The sequence below is a fragment of the Protomyctophum bolini genome, assembly GCF_963924005.1.
Source record: "Protomyctophum bolini genome assembly, chromosome: 24".
Classification (NCBI taxonomy): domain Eukaryota; kingdom Metazoa; phylum Chordata; class Actinopteri; order Myctophiformes; family Myctophidae; genus Protomyctophum; species Protomyctophum bolini.
In genome coordinates, this window is record NC_137885.1 from 15,639,798 (window position 1) to 15,667,690 (window position 27,893).

At 43.6% G+C, this 27,893-nt stretch overlaps 1 protein-coding gene across 4 annotated transcripts; it reads left to right on the forward strand.

Moving 5' to 3' along the window:
- Positions 1–672: 672 nt before the first annotated feature.
- On the forward strand, positions 673–26,937 carry LOC308311332 (voltage-dependent L-type calcium channel subunit beta-4-like; the record flags this gene model as incomplete). Of its 4 annotated transcripts, XM_080758009.1 has the most annotated exons (15): positions 673–771; positions 3,362–3,445; positions 9,283–9,348; positions 9,418–9,468; positions 10,248–10,370; positions 11,001–11,128; positions 13,501–13,577; positions 14,142–14,161; positions 16,782–16,862; positions 19,938–19,996; positions 21,800–21,909; positions 22,077–22,228; positions 24,936–25,031; positions 25,643–25,828; positions 26,677–26,937. In XM_080758009.1, the coding sequence occupies 15 exons, from the start codon at positions 709–711 to the stop codon at positions 26,935–26,937; spliced, it is 1,557 nt and encodes a 518-aa protein (XP_080614135.1). The 4 variants fall into 4 exon arrangements, with proteins under 4 accessions (XP_080614135.1, XP_080614133.1, XP_080614136.1 ...); XM_080758007.1 differs by having other exon boundaries at positions 709–771; positions 9,283–9,468; XM_080758010.1 differs by lacking the exons at positions 673–771; positions 3,362–3,445 and adding an exon at positions 5,850–5,894.
- Between the last annotated feature and the right edge of the window lie 956 nt (positions 26,938–27,893).

Genomic DNA, 27,893 nt, shown 5'->3' on the forward strand with positions numbered 1-27,893 from the left:
GGGGGGCTCAGAGTGCGTCCACAAAGGAAAGTAGGCTTTCTAATGACACAACCCGTCTTTGTATTGGTGAGTAGGTCAAAAGTTCTTGAGATTTCCACTAAAGAGGAGAGGCTGGTCTGAGTTCCATGTGAGATTTAAAAGCGAAAGTAGCATAGCCTTACTGCAGCAGTAAGGCTATGGATCAGAGCTGTAGCCTATTTACTTACAGTAGGCTTCCATTGACAAATGTTGAGCCGTGCAAATGTCCCTCAACAATTTGAAATTGTCATGTAACAAACATTACGTGAAGTCGTGACGTCTTATTACTGTTGGCCAACGGACAAGGTCTATAATTCTATTTCATTGAATCATACTGTAAGGATTCACTCACTGCGACACGAACGAGCCCAGGCCAGGACGAGCGCCTCATGCCTAAAATAGTTCTCCCATTGAGCCCTATATACTCTAAGATTGAGCCACATGTGTTTGTGAGCGGCGTGCGCAAACGTGCGCAGGGATGTGCGCACCCGTCACATCCAGCCGGTAACCAGTTGAGAGAAGAGCTGCCTCCCCACTGTGTGTGCACACTCGACTCATGTTCTGTTCTGCGGACATTTCAGGTGATTGAAGCTGGAGCAAGCAGTTCAGAACCCACCACCACACTTCCACTGGGCTGGGGCTGGGCCGGAGCGGCAACCACCACCCCTTTGGACCGATGTCCTGGCCGAGATGTCTCGACATATCTACATACGGAACAAGATTGGCGAGGGCATCCAAGCGCCTATCTTCCAGGTAGGAAACCTGCACGCTGCGCGCAAAGAGGTCCCTCTATTTGACTTTTCTTTCTGAACGAAAAAGTTGCGCTTCGTGTGCCTACACGTTTCATTAAGTTTATATGAATTATTGTGGGATAGTGGTGGCTCAAGTAACAGATTCCTTACAGTTTAAATGTAGGGGTATTTTTTTTGCCTATGTGCAATACATAAAGGTTTTCATTTTGTTATGATTTGCAAGTTATCTGCAATTTGAGTGTATTTTATTGAAAGCGTCTGTAGTAGTAGCTGCTTGCTTCTTGTTTTATTTGAGAAAAGAGTACAAACATAAATTTGTGTTGTGCTGCTGGTCCACTATGACCAAATATAACATAAATGTAAAGCAAAATAAATTGATCTATTTGACAAATGTTGGACATCAAACTGAGAGGGTAGTCTTACATTAGGAATTATAGCCACAGTAGTCAGCTATCACACACAGGGCAGGTCTCTAAAATGTACCCTGTCTTTTACATTTTTACTGCATTCTCTCTATGTATTTATTTTTTATTTATTCGCTACTATCTCTCCAAAGTCCTTTTTGTTCTTTCATTTTGTTCTTAATTTCCATCCTTAGCTTTTCCAAAACGCTTCAATCTAAATATAGCAACAGCGGTCATCTCTAGAGAGACAAGTTAATTATCTAGCAGTGATTTGCCCCATTTCTGGTAAATTCTCCAGAGTTAGCACCAATGTCACCGCCGCTGAAATGTCTGAACTTAGCCTACTTCCCCCAAATTGAATAAAACAGGGACATCTAAACTGGGCCATATATATCTGTAGGCTACTATAGATACTCCCCTGTGTGCTTGTGTTAAACAGTAACACAGCAAAGGCACTCACATAGAAGTAGGTAGCCATTCCAACCATTTGGTTCAAGCAAGTAGGCTACTACAGGTATTAGTATTGCCCTAATAAGACAGAGTTTAATATTTGTTTCGTCTTTTTTCATGAGTTTTGTGAATTATGATAGGCATAGAGCTGACGGCACAATGTAAGAATAAGGAATGGAAGGTATAAGCCCGAGTTCTGGTCAGATGATCAAAGTTTTCCTTTAGGTGTTTCTTACAATTTCCAAAGAATAAATCTTACTCTGATTGGTTAAGGGGGGTCACTGTCTACTCACTAGCAAGAGGTTGACAATGTTGAGCTTCAAACAGGCATCTCTCATGCCCTGTTTGACAGTTGACCTACAGCCATCTTGTACACATACTTTCCCTACAAGAAACCGGAGGAACAGGCAGGCATTCCATTTTTGGCCCATGAAAACATTTGCATGCATTTATCTTTTTGCTCATTTAGAGCAAAACGGTGGTATACTTTTGTAATCTGAACAGGACACCCTGCTTTCCAATGATGATACCACATGTGTGGGATTCAGTGGGACCCCGCTGACAACTTTCAGCAGGGGTGGGAAACTTTGACGATGGAGAGGGCCACTATATTTCCACACTCACTCCAGAGGGGCCACATTGCATATTAGTGTTGTAGCAAAAATAGCCGATCTACAATTTCAAAACGTGCAGCGCTGCGACGCGTTTTGAGCTTGTAGATCAGCTATTTTTGCTATATTTGAATTTCAATCCTGAATATTCTTTTTGCAATTTCTAAATTGCAATCCTGAAAAGTTACATTTTTATTTAATTTGTAATACCTTTCAAATGCCTTTAATTATAGTTATGTTAATTGTTAACTTTATGACTTTATGACATAAAAAAATATATACAAAAAATAATACTACTCATTAAGCTACTAATTTAGACAGAATTAATAATTAAAGCCGGTAATGTTTGCATGTTTGGAACAGCTGAAATCAATAATATATCAGTATTCTGATATTATTGCATGCGGGCCACATTAAGTGAAGGTGAGGCTCCCAGTTGACTTTCAGGTTCTACACTCTGACCTCTAGCGTTCACTCACTGTCAGTGTCCCCTCAACCCTTCCCATCCCTACCTGGCTACACTCCACCCGAAACATCCATACTTAGGGCTATCACGGTCATGACATTTTAATTGTTTAATTACATTTTCGCACAAATACGTAATTGCAATTTACAATGTAATTTGGTTTTTGGCATTGAGCGTTAGCACTTAGCAGACTCCTTCAAGGACCCCTGGGTGAGAACAACAGCACATATTAGCTTCAGACAGAGTTAATCCTCTCAACCCAGTTTTAGGGAAACTGTTGAATGGGTAATTTACAGAAATATTAGTAGGTCAAATTGGCATGTGTGAAATTTGGTAATGGCATATTGGTGCAATAAATTTGTGCTTTTGCGTGCCAGTCAGATGTTTTATTACACTTATTTTATTGTATTTCAGTGCTTTGCCATACTGTGTTTGAACTGGTTAATTACATCCTATTTGTATTGCTTTAATATTTGTTGAAATGAAATGTTTAATGCATTATGAGTCTGACTCGTCTTTTATGTTTCAATCATTTGAATGATCTTACTGCATTTGCTATTGCTTTTGCGTTTGAGTTTTAATTGATTGGAGTTTTATTTTAATGTTGATTTCTGGCCCAAAGCGTTTGTCTGCAAACTAAGATTTGTTCGCCCCCTACAGGTGAACCGGGGGACTTACTCAAGGAGGAGCCGGTTGAAGAGGTCTGATGGAAGCACCACCTCCACCAGCTTCATCCTCAGACAGGTACTGCAATGCAACCATTTCTTACAGTGGGAGTGGCACTGAATTATATATATTTTTAAAAAAGTATTGTAGTTGCATTTGAGGTGATTATGGAACAATGCAACACCTTGAGGTACTTGGAGCACAGGAGGCAGGTAGATAAAACCCAATAAGGAAGCATAATGACAAGCGAATGCCCATTTGTCCTTTAATATAAAAGTGTAAAGTGGAGCTTGTGTTCAGAAGATTGCCTGTTCTGATCCCTGGAGACTGGACCAATAGGAAACCGGAATGAGTGCTGTCTAGGTCTGGGTGATGTGGACAAAATCCACATTTCTTCTTCTTTCCAAAGGCGCCCTCTGGTGGCCTCCTTGGGGTGTTTCCGATCAAAATATTGCGTTCTATTATATTGTATTTTACTTGAAATCTTTGGAAAAAACTGAATTTGCTAATATTCTCAATTAGGATAGAAATATATTCAGATTGTTCTCGACTCCCCTCAGTCCAAGTCTTGAGTTGACCTTTCTTGACCCCCTTTTGGTGTGGGCTTTGACTCGAATACAACGTACAGTAGATCTTTGTGAACTATCTTTGATTAATTATGATTATAAAATGAAAGTCGACAAGAAAAAGTCAAAGACATATTTGAAATGGCTGTAAAATGTGTACGTAACATGAATTCTTAATAAATGGAGGCGTGGAGGTGCCTGGTGGGCTCAAAACAGTTGGCAGCATTGGTGAAAGGATCCAAGCTGTATATATATATTCTGAAAGAATATATATTCTTAAGATTTGCACCATATTTTCACGATTTTTCTAAAATAGCAGACCTACAAGTTCATAGAGCGGCACTCGGAAGCCATGCTATGAGCTTGTAGATCTGCTATTTTTCAATAGCTAAATTATAACAATGCTTTAAAACACCAAAAGGGGTTCCCGCCCCAAAATGGGTTTAAAGATCTCATGTCACACTGTTTGAGAAACCTCTGCCATATGTAAAGCGTGGTCATTTGCCCATGGTTACATATGGCGTATGAATTTTCATGGCACACATACAGTATAAGGTACACCTCCTGCGATGCTGCTCCATGAGTCACACACACAGTAATCCGCCGAAAGGAATGTGACGAGCAACACGTCACACAATCATCCGTACACTGCACGCTCACACGACACCTCCGATCCCATCTACAGCCTATTATGTATGTATGTACGGCAACTGATCACAATATTGTTTTGAATTAATTTCAGAAGCCCAGACACTTCACACACAATAAGAATAAAAATAGCCATAAAGATGGCTATTTATTGCCATTTCTCGGAATCCACAAGACCTCGAATGCGTTCCTCCATAACAAAGATCCCATCCACCCCCCACCCCCCCCCTCTCTCTCTCTCCCTCTCTCTCCCTCCCCTCCTCTCTCCCTCACACACTGTGGAGAGATAGACAGACGAGCGATACAGTAGAAAAGGAGAGACAGCCAGGGTGGGTGGGGGTGAGGGGCACTGCTGCTGTTTCCCAGCACACTCCCCTCTCCAATCAAGGAGAGTGTGTGCACCCCAAGCTGAGTGTGGAGGGTTCCAGCCAATCAGCTCCTTGCAACACTGGCCCTGTCATCATCTCTGGCATTGAGGAAGAATCCTCTCTCCTCTCTCTGCTTTGCTGCTATTGCTGCTGTGCTGCCTTTGCTGCTAACCGCCGCTCTCTTCGCCGTTATAACTGCTGTTCTATACGCCAGCAGCTCGCTGCGTGTGTTTTGTGTGCGTGTGTGCCGTGCCCTTGGAAGCGGCAGACAGAACATGAGAATGCTGAGAGCTCAGGCCCACCTCTGGGGAGCGAGGAGTCTCGGTCCTATAATGTAAAAGCTAGCGGCGAGCCTGTTGTTGTGTTTTTCTTTTTTTTTTTTTTTGGCTGGCGTGGGCACCGGGTGGGGGGGAGGGCATACTCGGGGGCGGGGGTAGACGTGAAATCTATTCCGTGGAACGGACGGCGGGCCTGTGGAAGGAGCGGCGGGTGGACCGGAGCAGGTGGGGGAGGTGGGGGAGCATCCTGTCCACACAGCGTCTTCCAACAACCGAGAGCCATTTCTCCTCTTTATTTATTCATCTTTATCCACCTCCTTCCTGCTCTCCTCTCTTCGTCTTCTTTGCTTCTCCATCTCCACCTCGTCGCCGTCCGTCTGTGCTGTGGAGAAAAGGAGGAACGTTGTCATCGACGCCCGTCCGAAAGCCCACCCCGCCCCCTTCCCCTCCTCCATCCCTCATCCATCCATCCTTTTTTTCTTCCTTTTTTGTGGTGGATCCTACCCCCCCCCCTCCCAGCTCCCACTCTCCTCCCCCCTCCTCCTCCTCTCCGCTCTCGTTTTTTTCTCTCCCTCTCCCCTCCTCCATTCTTCTAGAGCTGCCGTTGGAATAGCAGACCTCCATGTATGACAATTTGTACCTGCATGGATTTGAAGACTCGGAGGCGGTGAGTGAGTGTGTGTGTGTGTGTGTGTGTGTGTGTGTGTGTGTGTGTGTGTGTGTGTGTGTGTGTGTGTGTGTGAGTGTGTGTGTGTGTGTGTGTGTGTGAGAGAGATACAGGGGTGATATGGTGAGGGGGTGCTGATTAAAGCACTCCTTTGGTATGAGTTTATTTGTGCCATTTCTATGTGTGTTGCCTATGTTTGTGTGTGGGGTTATTGATGGGAAGCTGTAATTCTCATACATACCACACACACACACACACACACACACACATAGACCTACATGCAGGCTTTCGTGGCTGTAAGCATCGTTACAGTGTAGCGTGAGATGAGGTGGGGGGCTGGTGCACACATTAGGGAGATGGCGGCTGATGTGTGTGACATGCACACCGTTACGTGGGTGTGTGGGTGCATGTGACCATCCGACGATGTTGTATGCCTGCATGGCATTAGTCCAATGGACCCTGAATTTGGCCGCATCTCGCCCACCACAAGCCCTCCCCCCCCCCCCTTCTCTCTCTCTCTCTCTCTCTCTCTCTCTCTCTCTCTCTCTCGTGTATGTGAGGCTGTGTTCACACTCGAGGAGCCATTTAGTGTACATCACACACTGTAGCTCTCATCTGAAAATAATACATTGAATTAAATATATACAAAAGGACCTGGACATTATTTTGTGAGCCAAAGATGTTCATTCTCACTGCCACCCACCTCCCGCCTCCTCCCCGAGGCCCATTCCTTGCCGCCTTTGTGGGACCGTGCAGGGTGGGAAGGACTGATCAATCTCCGCTCGTCGCGGCGTCCCCCCGCTGCGTTTCTCAGCCTTTGTTAAAGGTGCAGTCAGTTTCTATTTCTGTTCTCTTCGGTGCTTCTTTTCCTTTGCCACGCCGTGTCGTGCCTTTTCCAGGCATCGTGTGGGTACTAGTGATGTCATCTCGTGGACTCTGATGTCACATCATGAGTCACGTGAGTCACGAACGCCTCGAACATGGCTGATTGGATCATGTAGCCAGCGTATATCGCAGAGATGTGCCCACCAGGCTACCAGCTTTCATAACACTCACTGTAAAACAACATCCAGGGTTTCTTGTTGTGATGGTGGTGGGGGTTACAGTCCATAGATTGGACTATACGGTATATAGAATGTGCTTATTCTGTGAAAATATGCCAGACGCCAGAGAAACCTCACTGTATGGATTCCCGAGCTTGGCACTTTGTGCTTGGACACGCGTCACACACACGTCACGCACGCACTCACACACGTCACGCACGCACGCACGCATGCATGTACTCACGCACGCAGGCACGCACACACACACACACACACACACACACACACACACACACACACACAGACAGACAGACAGACAGAGTAGTTCAATTTAGTGGTGTGCTGAAGTAAGGCTCAGTCAGGCTTGCTTCTTGTAAAATAAAAAAGTGCTTCGCCATGATGACTACAGTAGCACTAGCCGCTGTGTCTTTCTGAAGCGAGTGCTCTCGTCTCTTGCTTAATTCAATCATCATTAAACTGCTGAACATTTCAGATGAACACAGCAGAAGGCTACACTGGTCATCATGTCCCAGGAAATAATCTAAACTGCTGCCCTCCCTCACTGCATGGCATTGGCAAGCTGGCAAAATGCAAAAAAAAACAAAAACGCCCATAGCTCTGCTGCAGCTGCAAAACAAAGTGTGTAACGTTTTGGGAAGGTGACAAGTTTTAGGGGAATTGTTGTTGGGCTTTTGTGCTCTGCTGGACAGTTTGGTGGGTAAAGGCAGAAGAGAGGGTTGTGAAGGACTCCTATTTGGAGATTGTATTCCCACATGATGTGACAGGACAGCACCCATCGTGGATCATTCATTCCCTAATTTAGGGGAAAGATATAAGAAGATTGAGACGGACGGCATCAGGTTGTGCTTTTAGATTGCGTCCGTCCCACGCCAAAAACCTGTACTTACGATGTTTCTGCAAGTAGGCACGATTACTTAATGTACTGAATGTCGTATGACTGTACAGTATTTAGTAGTATCTAAATGAAAACCGTTGTTATTATTATTATTTATAGACCCTTGGTGGATATCCTTTCGTTGGAAAGCTAAAGGATAATGATAATTTGTCTAGTTTGTCTAGAATCTTTTCATCTGATCTGACACAATGTATGCATGCATGCAACCATGGAATTTATTAAGTAAAGGAATAAGAAAGACAACATTTCTGTGACAGACTAAATGCAGTAAAAGCTATTTCAATTTATTATGAATGATATATGAATGAATGAATATGCACAGACCTAAGCATATTAACGGACAATTCCATGCTAGAAGGCGTTCTTACCTTTATTTGTATTTGTTCTGTCACCACCAAAGAGGTCCAGGTGTTATTTTGTGCAAAACCGCATTATTGGCTATTTCCCCTACCATCAATGAATTGAATTGAATTGCATTGAATTGAATGGGGCATTGGGGTGTTGTGCTAATTTGCTTATTTCCATCGCTCAAAAATCATTGTATATATCCTCTCTTCATAATGTAAATAGTATCCCGAGCGGAACACTTTACTACTTATTATTTAGTACTTATTTACTACTTAAGCGAATTAGCACAAAAACTCAACCCCCATTGAGGGCTTACTGTATATTTGGGGAAATAGCCAATAATGCACTTTTGCACAAAATAACACCTGGACCTCTTTGGTGGGGGTAACAACTAAATAAAGGTAAGAAAGCCTTCTAGCATGGAATTCTCCTTTAAATCAAAGAAATTGCTATCACATTTTCCTATTTTCTTCTTTGGAAATGTTTTTTGGTAGATGATGTCTTTGTTGTAACAATGATTCTTTGCAATACATTTATATCGTTGGAAAGCCTGTTTATTTCCATTTTAAAATGGTGCCCCAGAACAGGATGAGCAACCAGGATGAACAAAAAGCATGGGTTGCGGCAATGGGAAATGGGCAAATTGGCATCTATGTATTGTATATATAGTAGGGATGCACCGAAAGGGAAATTCTTGGCCGAAGCCGAATATAGGAATTATATATCCTTTTTCCTACCATTACTGTCATGGCCGTACCTTAAAGCTACCTAAAAATAAATGGTTATGGCAAAACTTAACTTAAATAATAATAATAATAATCACTATTATGGGTCCATAAAACATTTATTCAGCTCTTTTAAATGCATTAATTGCATACACTATTCGGTGATATATTGTCTGCCTATTCGAATATACCGAATAGGCCAAAAATGCAAGAATCCATTTTCTGCCGAATATTTTCTGCGGCTGAATATTGGGTGCATCACTAATATATAGTGTGCCAATCTCTCTCTCTCTCTCTCTCTCTCTCATGCTAAAGTATGTACTTTTGTCCATTGGTTGTGTTGTGTCACTGTGCAGGGCTCAGCTGATTCCTACACAAGCAGACCATCGGACTCGGATGTCTCTCTGGAGGAGGAGCGGGAGGTGCCGGCCCAGGTCCCGACCGGGCCGGGCCAGAGTCCCAGCCAGAGCCCGGGCCAGGCGCCGGGACAGAGCCGACAGGAGAGGGAGCAGCAGGCCGCCATACAACTGGAGAGAGCCAAGGTATACGTCCCTGTGTAACACCACTGCCAAATTGACCCATTTAGACCTGAATACGATTCTACAAATGTCTTCAAAATCATGACAGTTTTCTGAAAAACCGTATGTTTGTATGTCAGTGGTGGACGGTGGTCAAACCTTTTCATGTCAAGGACCCCCAGAATTATCTGTATGTGGCTGTGGACTCTCATGTGGAAATATGTTGTTCCAGGGATTCCCCCAGAAGCAAAGATTTGAGTTAAAAACGTTCGCTCTGAAAGAATATATATTCAAAGATTTGCGCCACATTTTCACGACTTTTCAAAAATAGCAGACCTACAAGCTCGAGTGGCGCGCTATGAGCTTGTAGATCTGCTATTTTCCAATAGCTAAAGTAGAACATAATGCTTGAAACACCAAAAGGGGTTCCCACCCAAAATGGGTTAAACTGGGAATCACTAACATTTTCATGTCAAGGACTCCTGAATTGTAAATGTATTTCGCCATGGACCCACCCATTTGAATTGATTTTGTTCCAGGGACCCCAGAAAAGAACATTTGTCAACATTGTGAACACATTTTGTTCGCATATTTCCATAGATAGTTTTGAGCTTATACAGATTTTCAAATAGCCGAGCCCCTCAAGGACCCCCGGGGTTTCCCCGGACCTTTTTGTGCATCCACACAGGTAGCTATCCACACATGTAGCTAGAAGTCCTACTTCTAGCTACATGAATTCTAGCTACATGAATACATACGTTCACCGTTGTGCTGCTTTCATTCTATTGTCTACCACCACTCAGACTAAAGCCGTGGCCTTTGCAGTGAAGACCAATGTCAGCTACTGCGGTGCGTTGGACGAGGATGTGCCAGTGCCCGCCACCGCCATCTCCTTCGATGCCAGAGACTTTCTACACATAAAAGAGGTACATGAGTGGGTCAGAAACATTATGAGGGTACAGTGCGTGCTTCTAAAATCTTAACACACCCTCTATGGAACACATTTGTACAGTAGGCTGTCGTCGGCATTGCAATAACAGGTTTGTCGTTGAATAAATTGTAAGTTGCTGTGTAGTTTTCGTCAGAGTTATTAATCGACTAAAATTTGAATCGATTTTAATAAAATAATAATGATTTAATAATGATGTTTGTGTGCACGCGTACGCATGTCCATGTGCGTGTAAAAACACTTCTCTGATAGAATAGAATGGCTAAGAAAATAATCCATAGTTGCAGTCCTACTATACGGCAGAGTACTCTGCCAAAAGGTTGCTGTTTTTTCACGAGGAAGTGTCACAGATCACTAACAGTAAAGGCATTTGTAGCTCAGCGTAATTACTCCCCTTTTTGAGTGGTGCAACCACTCCAAGGAACAGCAATGTCTGTCCATCCCTTAGAGTATGTTCTCACCTATGTGACTATGAGAGCGAGATAGTGTTGCATTGTTGCCTGCTAATTACACAGAGAGAGAGAGGCAGGGGGAGGCAGGGGGAGAGGGTAGTTGCACCACTCAGTTCACATGAATGTGATTTTTTCCTCACTTGCAACCTCTTCAGAAGTTCAACAATGACTGGTGGATCGGCCGGCTGGTGAAGGAGGGCTGTGAGATCGGCTTCATCCCCAGCCCACTCAAGCTGGAGAACATCCGACTGCAGCAGGAGCAGAAGAGAGGCCGCATGCAAGGGTAAGACACAGACCCACAGAAGAAGGGAAAAGGAAATTACAAAATGATGAAGGCTCATTTATATGGCATCGCACCAGCCTTTCGTTCGATAAAAAAATAATTGTGTATTTTCAACTGAAAAAAAGTGTTGCTTTGATACTTTTAAATTTGTCCCAGTTGAAATCAATGTTTTTGTTTAGCGGCATCGAAAAGTTCATGCGAGTTGAAACCAACATATTTTGTTGAGCCTCACTTGTGAAAAAGGTTGTGCGACGAAGTATAGATTTATGCCCAAGTCCATGCAAAACCCTGTCCTCAACAACGGGTTCTAGATGGAGTCTACAATAAAAAGGAAATAAGAAAATAGAGCCTTCATATCTATCCAGATAATTAAAGCCTCACTATGTAACTTTTTTAATGAATAAATATCACTTACTCTTCCTTTAACACTTTGTGTTCTTTGCATAAACCTTGTTGGCAGAATACAGTATGCAGGCTCTACTGTTTCTTAATAAGTCATAAAGTTCCCTCCACTGCTGACCCAGTGTGTGTCCATTGACCAGACTTGGGTTCATTTGGTTCTTTCCATATTAGCAGAAATAAATTCCATATACGAGGGTCACGGTGGCGCAGTCGGTAGAGCTGTCGCCTCACAGCTAGAGTGTGGAGTTTGCATGTTCTCCCCGTGTCCCCTAGGGTAGGTATACCCTCACAAAAAAACATGTAGTAATCCTGGTCTCTATACTGCCGGGGAAACTCCCCCCTATCAGGTGAAAAGAAACGGCTTGGACTCCTCATGTATTGAAGTCTATGAAGCATGAGGTCAGTCCGTTGCTCTCCCCAGGTTGGCAGAGGGAGTGTAGCGCCCAGGATTACACTAGACAATTGACACTGGGTGAAAAAAATAGGTTACAAAAATCAATGTAGACAAAAAAATTAAATACATTCTATATACTGTATGATAACTTCCTGTCAAGATTCAAATGAGATTTGTTATGGATTTGATTGACCTTTTAAGGTGTATATTTCTTTCTCGGTTCCACCGTGCTTGTCACATGCTTGAGTTTGTACTATTTACCAAGCCAAGTCAATCACCCTCTGAAATGCATAGGCATTATTAGGTGGCGTATATGGATTTGCAACTGTATCCTGACCCAGGTCTTGTCTCGGCTCACCGTATACAGTATATACACCCATTAACCCAGTGGTTCCCAGTGGATCAGGGCCCACTTGAATATGTGTTCTGTTAAGTGGGCAGATGGGTGGGCCGTGTGCATTGTCAGGGCCTGCTTATTTGAATGATCGATCAATCGATTCCAGTTTGGATCAGTGGAACTACCGTAGTATACTTAAAAAAATATATATATCTATATATATTATTACTTTTCTCCAAAAACACCATGACATTTTTTGTTTTACATTACTTGTTTTATATGAATTGTTATATTATTATCATTCAAATCTTAGTGTTTTGCCAATTATTGATGGGCCCACTTGCATGATTCACAGCCCAGCAGTGGGCCCGGCCCACAGGCTGAGAATCACTGGATTATTAACCCATTTCTCCACCTTTCTCTTCGTGCAGAATGTAGCAATGTAGCCATTTCTCAGAGCTGTATTATTTAGTAGTTGCCTCCTACAGTAGCGGCCATGTCCATGTAATCGCTCTTGAATTCGCCCAGGGTTTATGCCCTAGTACTACACGCATCCACTCAAGCTGCGCATGGAGCTTGGCTGCTGGGTTTAACGCTAATTCTGCATAATTGCACAGCCACTCTAGGTTAGGTTGGTTTTGCGTCTTTCCTAGACTCTCTCGGTCAAAAAGTGAATGTTTTTAACTCGGGTCTAAAACCAAGTCCCGTTTGTGCCGAGTTTGTTCGTTGGCTTCCTCACGTATCAAGTATTTTCCAATTTTCCATAAATATAGCCCCGGGTCTCAAAGGTTATTTCAAGATGTGTACACACTCGCACAGTACTCGTGTGTGTGAGTGTGTCGTCTATTAGTGCCTGTTATTAATACAAAAATATGAATCCCTAACATTTTACAATGGAGATAGCAGATGTAATATTAAACTGTCTAACATCAACAGGCTGGCAAAAAAATAGAAAATAAATTTTGCTTAGATTTAGTTTAATCATTTTTCAAAATACATTATGTGGAATGTGCGTTTGCTCAATAGTCCCCCTTCAACCCAGCCTCTCCCAGCTGTCCTTGATCAGCATCTTAGCTCTGAGGCATGTGATCAATATCGATGAGAGTCTATACTAGCCCTGTATCATTTGTTTCGCTTTTTTATTTATTTTTACTTTAACTTTTTTCTTCACTTCTATTTTTTCCACATTAATGCCATGGTATGTTTGTGTCTTTCTTTATCCCCTGTTGTCTTTTTCAGTAAGTCTGGGGGGAACTCCTCTTCCAGTGTGGAGGATGAGGTGTCAGCCTCAGTCCGACCCCTCATCTCCTCCACAGGTGAGCGCATCAGACAAGGAGGGGGAGGAAGGCGCAACCGCTTAACTCACCAGCCGCTATAGCTTAGACAACCCAGCTTCCATCGACCGAGCCATCGTAGACAGAGAGAAGGAAAGAGTGTGAAAGAGAGAGAGAGAGAGAGACACCCACGCTTAAAGCATTCCCATGCCTCTGCATAGAGCCTAAGTTCATGTTGTTATTGCTGCGTGCGTAGAGTTTGTAGAGTTGTTGGTACATTTTCCCATGATCCTCCTCTTCCTCCAGTTGAGGACTGCAGGCGTTCTGAGCGTGGGGCTTACCACAGTGTGAAACCAACGACAAGGCTATGACACTTCCCCCCCCTTCTGAACTGCACTCGTGACTTTGTGAATATCACAATAGGACAAATAGAGATCCTTCTTTTAAAACAACATATATTGTACATATAACTTGTTGTTAGTCATACCCTTGTTGGGTTTCAACTAATTGATGTTCTCTTTTCTTTGGTGATATAAAACGTTTCCCACAATGTCTCGTGACTGACGATTATCTGTTGTCTCCCCCCCCCCCCCCCCCCCCTCACAGGAAAACAGAAACAGAAAGTGGTAAGTTGGTGATGGTAACACCGGATCATTTGCCATCCACTAGAATCTTGTTATTGCCAGTAGAAAAGACAAATAAACGACAACAATAGGAGCTAATAACAAGCAGTTAGGCCTGATTTATACTTCGCTGCGTGCCAGTGTCTTGCGTCAACAATAGCCGAACAACAAGCTCTGAATGTGTCGCGGCGTGATGCGATGTGGGCTTGTCGATCTGTTGTTTATGTTGCGAGACACGACGTGCGACCATTCCGACCAGGTATAACTCAGGCTATAGGACTCCATGCCACATCCCAAGATGCATTGCACGTTACTACCACGCTACCAAAATCTGCAATACCAGTCCTGTCGCAATACTTGGTGCTAAAGAACTCTGAAGCATTGTGGTCAAATGTTCAATTTATACATCATAACAGTATAAATTGTGCATACGGGGCTGCAAATAGTATTAGTTGCAATAAAAAATATCAATTAAATAAATTAAACCATTGGAATAATACAAATACAAAAAGAATCATAAGCCTGCCTGTTTGCACCATTAGACTGCCTCTGTGCTAATGGACGTCCTAACCTTCCATGACATTCGACATCTTTACTAATTGACATACAGTACGACTGGTTTTATAATAGTGCGTGGTATTGCGATACAACATGGTATTGTGATACTACATGTGATTCGTGATACTACATGGTATTGTAATATGACATTGTATATATTACATGGTATTGTAGTATGACATGCTATTATAATAATCCTTGGTATTGTTATTGTGGTACTACTACTGTATATGATATGGTATTGAAATAGTACATATTTTTGTTCTAGCTGGGCTAGTGTATTATAATTTAGTAGGTATAACTGTGGTATAATGACAATTCTGCCACGTCAATCTAGATCGCAATTGGGAGAAAAGGAAAATGTGTTAATTGGGAGAATAGGAAAATGTGTTGACATCCCATTCAACGCAACACACTCCATTCCTTCAGCCACTGTTCTACTTAAAGCTGCTATAAGGAATATTATGTGAAAATTGTAATGATTATTTTTTGGTATTCAGACAACAATGGGTAAAACGCTCCCACAAAACTACTTCCTGATTTTGACCTGACTTTGACCAATGACAAAGTTTCTAGGAACATCTTTGAATGCAGATTGTGGCCCCTAGATGTGTCACAGAGACTACATTCTTTGGGGAGCATTTTACTCATTGCTGGCTGTCTGAATAAAATCAAAAAGTCATTAATAATTTGACATAATATTGCTTATAGCAGCTTTAAATATAACAAAATCTAACCACTTGCAATCATCCTCTCATGCTGATTCTTTTCATTGTGTTATATTAAAGGGATAGTTAACCCCCCAAAAAGTATTCCTTTTTCTCCTATCGATTACTCCCCCATGGAGCCTTGAATTCATGGATATTTATTTTGTATTTTGTTGCATTACTAAGTCAATACTTTGATGACCGGCAGTGGTTCCCTATGGCAGTGGTTCTCAAACCTTTTCATGTCAAGGACAGCCAAATTGACACTAATTAGCCTGCGGACCCCCATTTGAAGAGATATGCCAGGGGCCCCCATGAAGAGAAGACTTTTACGGCTCTAGCAGAGATTCTCAATCCGTTTAATTTCAAGGACCCCCAGTTTGACAGTCTACGGATTTAATGGCATTTCTATTTCTGGGAACTCCAATTAATATTGTAAAATCAATGTAAATTTTACTCTAAGAGCGTACATGTGTACACTCTCAGAGTTACAGACCCATAAGGGTCCATTTGGTTCCAAACTATCATCTAGCTGGGGACCCCCTGGAACTCCCTCAAAGACCCCTGGAGGTCCCCGGACCCCACTTTGGGAACCTGAGATACAAATAGTCTACTCAAATCATTGTGTAGGAATCCGACAAAAACAACAAAATGTCCATGAATTCAAGTGTCCATGGGGTAAGTAAGCGATAGAGAAAAAAAAAAGTAATTTTGGGGTTGAACTATCCCTTTAAGCAGTGCTACCCTGTAGATCTTAAAGGACCATACCGGGTGTGTCTGGCATGTTCAGTCCATTGACAATGACTCATGCCATACACTACAGTACTTGACATTTTTGCTGCTGACCATTTCTTTTACAAAGCATACTATGGTATATTGGATTTTTAGCGGCATCCATTCACTTCAGCATGGTATGAAAATGTAGAGACTTGAAACTTGCTAGAGACGGTGAATGTTACATTATGATGTGGTTGATAAGTCTAGCAGAATATAGTTCACTGGAGAAAAAATTGAATTACGAATTCAATTCGTACGCCCATGACTCATAAATCCCGCAATATCGTTGTCCAACATTTACTCTATCAGGTTTTGCTCATGTTTTAATTACTATCGGGAAAAAAATAAATCTTCAAATAAAGCCATGAACAGGAACATCGTCTTGTTTATGAAATAATAATACAATACATGGTTGAGGCTGTGAATAGACGATGACATGTATTGACGGTGGTATGTTCCTTTAGGCTGTAGGCTATTGGATGGCTAGATGTTACTGCTGATGTCCGTCGAGTTTGCCCTGCCCTGGAGTGAGTCCACTTGGTGACTGACTGGCATCCCTTCCCCCTCTTCTCCCCCCACAGACAGAACACGTACCCCCATACGACGTGGTTCCCTCCATGAGGCCTGTGGTGCTGGTGGGACCCTCGCTCAAGGGTTACGAGGTGAGCAGCTGGGAGCGGACATACTGTAGCCTCTCCTTCAGTCACGTGGTGCTCCACCATCTGCTCTCACTTCGAGGGTTTCACCTCTCTCTCTCTCTCTGCCGTTCCCTCTCTCTGTCTGTTTCTCCCTGTACACAGTAAAATCCTGAGTACTGGCCTGGGCCGTGGCTCAGCGGTCCAGGCACCTTGGCTGGTAATCCAGTCTGGCAGTGTGCCGCGGGTTCGACTCCTGATCCCGACGTCCTTTACTGCATGTCATCCCCCCAGGCGAAAGCCACGAAAATAATCCTGAGTACTACTGCAATTAACCTGTTTTTCAAATAACGCAAAAAATGCATGTGACTAATAAAAACACACTATAATTAGGTACCAACCACGTGTTCTAACAATACAAGTTTCGGTTCACTTCTTCTTCGGCTTACTGGCAGTGTGCGCAGGAAATGTGGTACTGATCGGTCCAGCGGTGTGCGAGATTAGCTCTGGACAAGCACAGACAAACACGACATACAAGATCCTCTTATAGAACGCTAGCCTCCAGCGGAGACACAGCGTGTCGTGAGCAATTATTTCTGCCAAGGTGCACGAAAAAAGGAGCAAGGGCAGCAACGATATTTGCACGACGTCGTTGTACGTACGACGTACTATACAAGTATAATATAGGGCTTAAGTGGTTAATCGATTAAAAAGTGAATTTCTTGTGTGTCCTTTCGTTGATATAGAAATTAAAAACACATCTTTTAACAAACATGATTATTCTAAAAAGAAAATATTTAATAGTTCCATTCCAGCCCTCCATCCATTCTTTAGAATCTGAATAGTCTGCAGCTTCATTCATCCATCACCCTCACCACACCTCTATCTCCTCCCTCCCTCCATCTCTCCATCCCCTCCTCCTCTCCCTCCATCTCTCCATCCCCTCCTCCTCTCCCTCCATCTCTCCATCCCCTCCTCCTCTCCCTCCATCTCTCCTTCCCCTACTCCTCTCCCTCCATCTCTCCATCCCCTCCTCCTCTCCCTCCATCTCTCCATCCCCTCCTCCTCTCCCTCCATCTCTCCATCCCCCCTTCCTCTCCCTCCCTCTATCTCCTCCTCTCCCTCCCTCCATCTCTCCATCCCCTCCTCCTCTCCCTCCATCTCTCCATCCCCTCCTCCTCTCCCTCCATCTCTCCTTCCCCTCCTCCTCTCCCTCCATCTCTCCATCCCCTCCTCCTCTCCCTCCATCTCTCCATCCCCTCCTCCTCTCCCTCCATCTCTCCTTCCCCTCCTCCTCTCCCTCCATCTCTCCTTCCCCTCCTCCTCTCCCTCCCTCCATCTCTCTATCTCCTCCTCCTCTCCTTGCAAGTATCACTCTCCTAAACCCGCCCCCCCCCCCCCAGTGTGCACTGTTGCCGCGGTAACAACCTTCTGGGTGCAAACGCATCAGCATCAGAAGTAGAACAAGGTTTGAAATTAGAACGGGAGAGCAGAGAAGCAGCCCCTGAATGGTGCGTGCGTGCGTGCGTGCGTGCGTTTGTGTGTGCGTGCGTGCGAGTGCATGAAAATGTATGTAAATGTATGTGTTTTTCTCTTTCTCTCTCTATTGGTGTTTTGTCTTTTATGCATGTGGTTGCGACTGTCTATGTTTGGGATATTATTACTTTAAGATCACATACATAGGTTTTTTACCACACTTAACAAAACCATTAGATAAAAATAATGGTATAAATATAGTGATTGAAAGTATTCATCAGAAAATAATTATATTACCTATGCATCAGTCCATCATGCACATTTTTCAAGGAGTGCAGGGTTATTGTTTCCTTTTAACCCATTTAGGCCTGACGTCGAAATTAAAAGAAATTTCATTTTAAATTTAAGTTCCAGGGACCCTCCAGAAGCAAAGATTTCAGTTAAAAACTGAAACTCTGAAAGAATATATATTCAAAGATTTGACGCACATTTTCACGATTTTTCAAAAATAGCAGACCTACACGTTTTGACAGTTTGTAGATCTACTATTTTTCAATAGCTAAAGTATAACGTAATGCTTAAAACACCAAAATGGGTTAATTCTGAGGTTTATAGACAGAATAATAGGCTGATCTAATTACAGATCTGTGTTCAATCACCACATAACTCATAGCCGATTTATTTTTCCTTTCTTTTAAAGTAAAAATGTCAGGCTTTTCTGAGCCTTTATTGACAGGTACAGGTACTGTCTTTTTATTACTGGTGCACAGAATTGTGGCGGCAGCAAATCTCCTTTCCTTTGGTAAAGGATGATGCCGTGTTCCCCATGCTAAAGGAGATAAGAAAGCATTGAAGCACCTTCCTTTAGCATTTAGAGATAAGACTGGCTCTTATCATGGCTGCCACATACTGTAGAATGTAGATAGTTCTGGGTGATTTCTATCATTTAGCAAAAGAAAAGACTATTCAGAGACTTTCAAAGACTTTTCTTATTTTGCCAGTAAATTAGCTCCCTGTGTTTACTAAATCCTTTAACCCATTTTGGGGCGGGAACCCCTTTTGGTGTTTTAAGCATTATGTTATACTTTAGCTATTGAAAAATAGCAGATCTACAAACTTGTAGGTCTGCTATGAAAAATCTTGAAAATGCGGCAACAAATCTTTGAATGTATATTCTTTCAGAGCGAACATTTTTAACTCAAGTCTTTGCTTCTGAGGGGTCCCTGGAACAACATATTTTCAGATGGGGGTCGGCGGCCAAATACATATAATTTTTGGCGTCCTTGACATGAAATATTGAGCACCACTGATACATGAAGTATTTCAGAAAACTCTTTTTTTTCCCCCCGACGTCAGGTCAAAATGGGTTAACCTGCTGCTGGTGGGGGAGCTTTCAAACATCAGGGATGGATTTCTTGCTTGAAGGTGACATGCACGTATGCACTGTACCGCTGGTAGTAACACTCTGTTCTATAAGCTCATTCTGAGCTCATGGAACAGCTATTTATTGTGCGAGGCACCGAAAAGGCAACAAACTAAGACAGCAAATGAATGCCTATAAAATATAACAACTGTAGGCTAATTTCTTTACCAATGAGTTGACAGATTTTTCTTGTTCTGTCCTAGGTAACAGATATGATGCAGAAAGCTCTGTTTGACTTCCTCAAGCACAGATTTGACGGCAGGTAAGCTGAACAAGCCCAGCGCTTCCGTTTAAAGCAGGACAGCAGTGGTTATTTTGTGTGTTTTACTTTTAAATCAGGTTTTTCGCCCTGATGAAGACGTTTCATGGTCGCCCTTTAATTAAATAATGGCTGTTCCTCTTTTTTTTTACTCTTGAGTGCCCGGATTGTCTGTTGTTTTTTCTGTCTTGATCCTGTTTGATCCATTTTTACCCCATGTGAGCACCTGGTTACTCCTGTTCTTTCTGACGTCATGAATAGGAATTTAGACTTTCACATCACGGAATCATACCTCTGGGGCTATGTTCAGACTGGCAGCCCAAACCTTAGTTTTTTGGCCTATGCAGATTGAAATCTGATGGTTTATTAAGTCTGAACGGAAAAATACCACGTGGAAACAGATTAGTGCCATGATGATGATTTCTAAAGATTTCTCTCAGTCTGGGCAATTGGACACTGAAGCCTGATAAAAAAAAGAATAGACAATCTACATGCATCGCTTGTGACACCGTCATACGACAGATCATTATTCTCACGTCACGTGGAACGCCTACAGTATGTGGTTGGTCGTTACCACATCAACCAATGCAGGTTGACGATGTCTGATGAATACACAAATCTGATCACTTGCAAAGGTCAGATGTGAGAAACATCAGATTTTCCTGTTGTCTGAATAAAGCTACTAATGGTAATGCAACAGAATTGGCTTTAGTCCTATTGATATGCACACGGCTGCCATCTTGCCAGCAAGGTGCTACCTAGGTGCAAATTCCCATAGACAGGCCATTTATCCAAACAGAAAAGTCCTATTTTATTGTATTAAATAACGTCAAACTCACCAACAGTGCAGCTGTACGAAAAGCTTGAATTATCGTCTTACTATCTGCTTGTACTAAGTGTTGTGTTGTTATGAGCTACTTCCTATCAAGCAATTCCTTGCAGATGATTATTTTAAGTGTCAGAGTTTATCAGTAAAGCAACGTCCTGCTGCCTCCTGCATTATGTGCAAATTCTAAACAGGTGGTACACATGGGCTGTTGTGTGATAGTCAACGAGCACTTCCAAACTCCAGCACTTAGAAAACAAATCATCTGCAAGGAATTTCTTGACAGGGCTCATAACATGTCTACAGTGGATTTGTATTAAACAACCACATTGCAGATAGAAAGAGGGAGGATAATTCAAGCTTTCCGTACAGCTGCAATGTTGGTGAGTTTGACGTTATTTAATGGAATTAGATAGGACTGTTCTGTTTGGATGAATGGGCTGTCTATGGGAAGTTGCACCTAGGTAGCACCTTGCTGGCAAGATGGCAGCCGTGTGCATATCATCAATTCCAGGCCAGGTGGACTTTTGGTAGGAGAGAGAATGACTCAGAAGAGTGACACTATGTTCCCTCAGTTTCACTGCTCTTATTGACTTTGTTGGGCAAAGCACACGCCTGCCTACCACTGTGTCACCTTCTTTCTGGCTTTGATACGCTCAGACGCTTATTAGAGGCTTCCAGGCTACCACAGGGGAGCTCACCTCATGGAATCATGCTAATAATAAACCTAGGAATTTGCCTTCGGTAACAGCAGAATGTATGATTTTATGATAAGGTTTTTTTGTGGTACAACCACTTCATATCAGAACTGTGTGTGTCCCTGGGTCCCTGGCTGGGTCCCCACACGGAGTTGCACCACTCGCTTCACACGGGTGTGATTTTTCACTCACAGGAGCTATTTTGCAGCTTTCACTTTTCAAGACATTTGAAAGCTTCCGATTGGATTTTTGTTAAAGGGTTTTTCTCCCCCTCTGTTGCAGGATATCCATCACACGAGTGACAGCAGATATATCGTTAGCCAAGCGGTCCGTTCTGAATAATCCCAGTAAGAGGGCTATCATCGAGAGATCCAACACCCGCTCTAGCCTAGGTACAGTATGTATGACGCTTCCACAAGCAATACAAGCTATACAAGTAAAAGTAATAATTTACTTGTATAGCTTTTAGTATCTACCCGTGCCAAAAACTTTGTGAACGTTGAATTGAGTCATTGCAAATAATATAAATAGTGCATTTGTTTCCACCCCCCTTTTCTAGCGGAGGTGCAGAGTGAAATTGAGAGGATCTTCGAGCTCGCTCGTTCCCTCCAGCTGGTGGTCTTGGATGCTGACACGATAAACCACCCCGCCCAGCTTCTGAAAACCTCTCTGGCTCCCATCATTGTCCATGTGAAAGTCTCCTCGCCAAAGGTAAGGCATATGGTAGACCTTAAACTATATTAACCACATGAATCCTAGCACCCCGAACATTCGGCAAAGCTCACAATACAGAATGTCGCAGTGTAGATCGACCATTTTACAGGGAAATATGAAGGGGCCAACTGAAGGCAGTTACATTGCGACTACGTTTATCATATGAACTTCATAATAACCAACACACTACCCGCCAGGATTAATTAATACATTTGCTGTAATTCACGCCAGGATTTCCCCCCGTTTTACCCTTATTTTGAAGAGCCAAACCCACGACCGGATGTTACAAATGTTACTTACAATGTGTGTGTTGTCCCATCCACTTCCGGTCTCCCGCTCGACGATGAGTTAAAGCCTAATCGCGATGATCACAGCGTCGGCTACGTATGTCCCGTGGAATAAACCTTGCTTTGACCAGAAATGCCATCTGCAACAAGGAATTGAAGATAAAGGCGATCGTAAGAAAACAGATATAGTGGGTGCGTGCGAAATTCAAGATGGCGCGCTCCATTGCTAGCAAACTAGTTAACATTCTGGCCTTCGCCTCTCTGATGTGAGGTGATGTGAGGTGTACAGTAGCATCTATTTGTGACATTAACAAACTCATACTGTGTCTCCTTTAAACCTTACAAAGGTAGCCAATTTCAATGACCTTTATTTCTCCTCAGAACAGCAGTGTTTAGTGGGCCACACGGGCTCACCGTCTGGTCTTGCGTAGCTGATCGGAAAACAGGTGACACAGGTGGAAAACGGTGGAGCACTAATTGCATCTCTCAGTTTTGTCCACTGCAGTTGTCACACAAAATGTCTCAATTGGAGTTTATTGATTGTGAATGTTGATGAAGGCAAACCGCATGAACACCTTAAATAAGAATTCCCTCCTGCTGAAAGCATCCGTCTATATCACAGATGAAGGCTGTCAGTGTCCCTTCCCTCACTCATGCAGTTTCTTTAAGCTATAAGCAATGTTATGTCTCAAAAATAGCCTTGATTATCTTCTTAAAGGAGAATTTCGGGCTAGAAGGCTTTCTTACCTGTATTTGTAGTTGTTACGTTACGTCCCCACCAAAGAGGTCCAGGTGTTATTTGATGCAGAAACGCATTATTGGCTATTTCCCCTACCATAAGCCCTCAATGGGGCGTTGGGTTTTAGTGCTAATTCGCTTATTTCCATCACTCGAAAATCTTTTTTTTAAATATATCCTCTCTTCATAATGTAAATAGTATCACAAGTGGCACACTTTACTACTTATTTAGATGGAAATAAGCAAATTTGCACTAAAACCCAATGCCCCCTTGAGGGCTTATGGTAGGGGAAATTGCCAATAATGGGATTTTGCACAAAATAACACCTGGACCTCTTTGGTCGGGACGTAGCAACTACAAATTAGGGTAAGAAAGCCTTTTTAGCTGAAATTCTCCTTTAACCTCACCCTATAAATGCAGGCATTTTTTTGTCATGCAATGGTAGTAGGCAGGGGCCCAAAATTGCGTTATTACTGTGATATTGCTGTATTTATGCAATATCGTGATATTTTTTATGTATCCATGATTGCATGTCACCATGCATGGAAAAGTGTGTGCACATCAGCTGCCCTTTTCTTTGAACACTGGGATGTATCCCCCTCATTTAAAAGGTCAAGTCAATTAACCACATGAACCCTACTGTCCTTATTATGCGACAAACATTAAGTGAAAAAAGCTGATCTACAAGCTCACAACGTGGTGTATTGTGAGCTACTATTTTCGGTGAAGAGCAAGTACAGACCCCTGGTGAACTGCGGTCAATGAAGTATATCAGGCACGGACCGGCACAGAAAATCGGCCCTGACATGTGTTGTCTTCACCGGCCCAAAGACCGCTCAAAGGGCGCTACTATGTCTTTTTTATTAGTTTTTATTTTTATTTTGGCCCAGCCCCGGCCCCATGACTGCCCAGCCCTTCTGGCATTTGCCAGAATTGCCAGACTGTCCAATCCGGGCCTGAAGTATATATTGTAGGGGTATAAGTGGTTTAAGTGAACACCTTTGCTTCTACAGTAGAGAATGGGCTAATGATATTATAAATTGCCTTATGGAGTAGCTGCACAGGCCTAGAGGTTTTGCACAGATTCTCATTTACCTCCACACTATCTCCACCCACTTCGAATGCTATCAACCTATAATCACCAGTATGTTCTTATCAAGACGATCCAATGCAGCCAGTATGGACATTTCCGCATACTGCCTACTGCGAGCAGGAAATGCGTAAGTGAAATTATTGCCGCCGAAGCGAAAACAGTATGAAACTGTCTTACATGGCTGATTAAGGGGCCGTATCCGGATCCAGATGGCATCATTCCAAGCTTTTTTCTGTGAGTAATACACATTACTTCTAGCGATTAAGACCGCTGAGGAAAGTATTCCTCTTTGGACGAGTGCCTCACTTGCACCTTGGAATTCGTTGTGCCAAAGTGGTGGTTTTACACTCACGGATGCAGAACATCAGTATGTGGAACTGTCCGTACTGGCTGCATAATTGAATGGTGTTGATAACGGCTGATGACGGACATTAAATACGGAGATAACATCCGAAACCCCTCGCCGGCTATCAGGGTGTTGTACCGTCCAATGCACCAATGCAGGCCTATCAAAGCCACAGAGCTCTAATGTCAGGTCCTAGTCTAGTGCCATCATCCTCTATCCTCCCATCCTGTGATCTATAGGTTCTGCAGAGGCTGGTGAAATCCAGAGGAAAGTCCCAGAGCAAACACCTTAACGTCCAGCTGGTGGCGGCTGACAAACTGGCCCAGTGTCCACCGGTAAGATCATCATAAGAACCATAACAAACTTTATTATAGTGGGTTTTTTCAGTGGAGCCACACAGACACGATACAACTTCATTCTAATGGTACCTTAACCCATTTAGGCCTGACGTCAACATCTAAAAAATATATTTTTAAATTTTCTTTTTTTCTGAAAAACCTCATGTTTCTATATCAGTGGTTCTCAATATTTCAAAATATGTTGTTCCAGGGACACCCCAGAGGGGTGGTCGCCAAATTATTTTCGAGGGTCCCCAAATTATTTTCAAAAACAAATTTGTGCAACTGAATGGATGAAATATGGAAATGAAGAGTACATGCATAAACTTTCCTTAATGATTATATCTGGTTTCAGTATTCATTTATGATATATTTTCTCTATTATATAAGGTTATTTCTGTCAGTTTGTATTGGGGGTGGGGAGGGGGTGCGGGGCGGGGGTCGCGAGACATGGCATGAAGCATTTCCGGGGGTCCCCCAGCCATAAACGTTGAGAACCCCTGCCTGTGTAAATCTGTTTTCTAGCGTGCATGTACTGTTTACGTAACCCAGCAGAGAACCCTCTTTTCGCTCTTCATCCATCTCTTCGTCTCTGGTCCACCTAACAGGAGATGTTTGACATCATTCTGGACGAGAACCAGCTGGAAGACGCCTGTGAGCACTTAGCCGAGTATCTGGAGGCTTACTGGAAGGCCACGCACACCTCTCTGGCCACGCCCCTAAACCCCCTGCTGGGGCGGAACCTGGGACCCACTGCCCTCTCTCCCTATCCAACCACCATCTCTGGACTGCAGGTAGAGGCTCAGCAAAGCAGGGAAATAAAACAAACATTGCATAACTTTCTTTTTTTTATTCCACTTCTTTTCACCCAGTGTCAAATATCCAATGTAATCCTGGGCACTACACTTCCTCTGCCAACCTGTGGGGGGCAGCGGACTTACCTCATGCTTCCTTCTATGCATGAGGAGTCCAAGCTGCTTCTTTTCACCTGACGGGGGGATTTCCTTGGCCAGACATAGCGCGTGGGAGGAACACGTTCCGACCAGTTATTTTCCCCTCCATCAGGCGCCCCGGCTGGCCAGGGGGGGAAGGCAGTTTAGAGACCAGGATTACTGCATGTTTTTTGTGAGGGTACCCTAGGGGACACGGGGAGAACATGTCGGCACTGATGACGTGGAGGAGGGAACACACCCACAGCGTCCCCAGCAGGAATTGAACCCAGGACCTTCTAGCTGTGAGGCGACAGCACTGTGCCACCGTGACCCCTCTGATTAAGTCACATGACTTAATCAGAAAATAAAGAATTCTACCTTGAATTCATAACTACTAGAATGGCCATAAGTGATCATTATATTTGCATTATATTATATATGCATACAAATCTCATAATCGGTAGAACATCACACTCGTGTGAAGTGAGGTGCGCCTTGGCTGCCACATGACATCACAATAGGGCACACACAAAGCCAGGCTGTTATTTGTATTTTTTGTTTTAATGGTCGAAATGACTGCCTTGATATTATTGTCGCCAAGTCATTGTTTAGCCTGATCCTGAGTTCTCATTCAGATCGTTTTAACCTAACCTCTGCGTTCACATTCTCAGTGTAACCTGTGTTCTCGCTAACATTCTTGCGATCAGCAGAGCCAAAGAATGAAGCAGAGCAACCACACTGGAGACCACTCCACCCCCAACGAGCGCCGCAACTTGATGACGTCGGACGAGAACTACCACAACGAGCGTGCGCACAAGGGACGCAACCGCATGTCGTCAGGCTCGCAGCACAGCCGGGAGCAGCAGGACCCTTACCAGGACTACCAGGACCCCTATCAGGACTCCTACAAGCCCCACCGCAACCGCAGCTCGCCGGGTAGCTACAGCCATGATTCCCGGCACCGGCTCTGAGCACCCCTCCTTTTTGCCAATTTTACTTATGGCCTGAACTGAACCTCCCCCAACACCTTGTCCCCTTAAAAGAAAACACTGCAACAGAACCAAGAGGCTCCCAAATTGTTCTTATTGTTATAATTTATTATGTTGATACTAATTTGTTGTCCTGTATTTTCTTTTCTCCTCTCTAACAAAGTCCAACAAGCTACACAGTCAGATTGTGTTCAGTCAGCCTGCCAGGGAAACCCTGTCGATCCAAAACTCTTGATTAATCAGCATGAGAGAGAGAGAGCCACCATTAGCTAATTGCTGTGATCTCTGATTTATTTTAACCGTCCGTATTTCTTCCTTTCTGGGGACTTGTTGGGTTCGTTTGCACTAACAGTACTCAGCGGATGCACGCTCAGCGGACATGCAGTGCAGACTGACCCCGGGCGATAACGTTTCCGCGAGGTCCGCAGGGGGAGTGCGGTTGGATGGTACACATGTACAGGCTTTATAAGTGCCTGGGAGGAGCTACCGGCCTTGGATGGAACCCCGCTGCACATGGACACACAGCTGTCCCTGACCCCCCACCGTGCTCAATGTAAATCCTCCTCACCACTTAGCTGTTTGCATGCTGACGACGGAGTATCAACCTCCACTCCGCTGAGGTTTAGTACCCGCCTTTCATGGGACAACTCTGCTGAACAAGGCGCTGACGCGGAGGTCCGGGTTTTTTCAATGACTACTGGTTTGCCTGCTGGTTTTGTCAACCAGCACTTTTTTCCACTTGCCAGATAATAATACCGTTTGACATTCAGTTTGTGGTTGGCCAGTGTTTTTCAGTAGCATAGCGTTTTACGATTTTCATTTTTGAGGTGTGTAGAGATTGAAGGCCCCTCGTTCACCCGTGTGCTTGAGCATGTCTGATGGTGCCGGGATCAGATCTCGACACAGTGGGGACTGTCGAGGCTGGCTTTGTTCTCAAC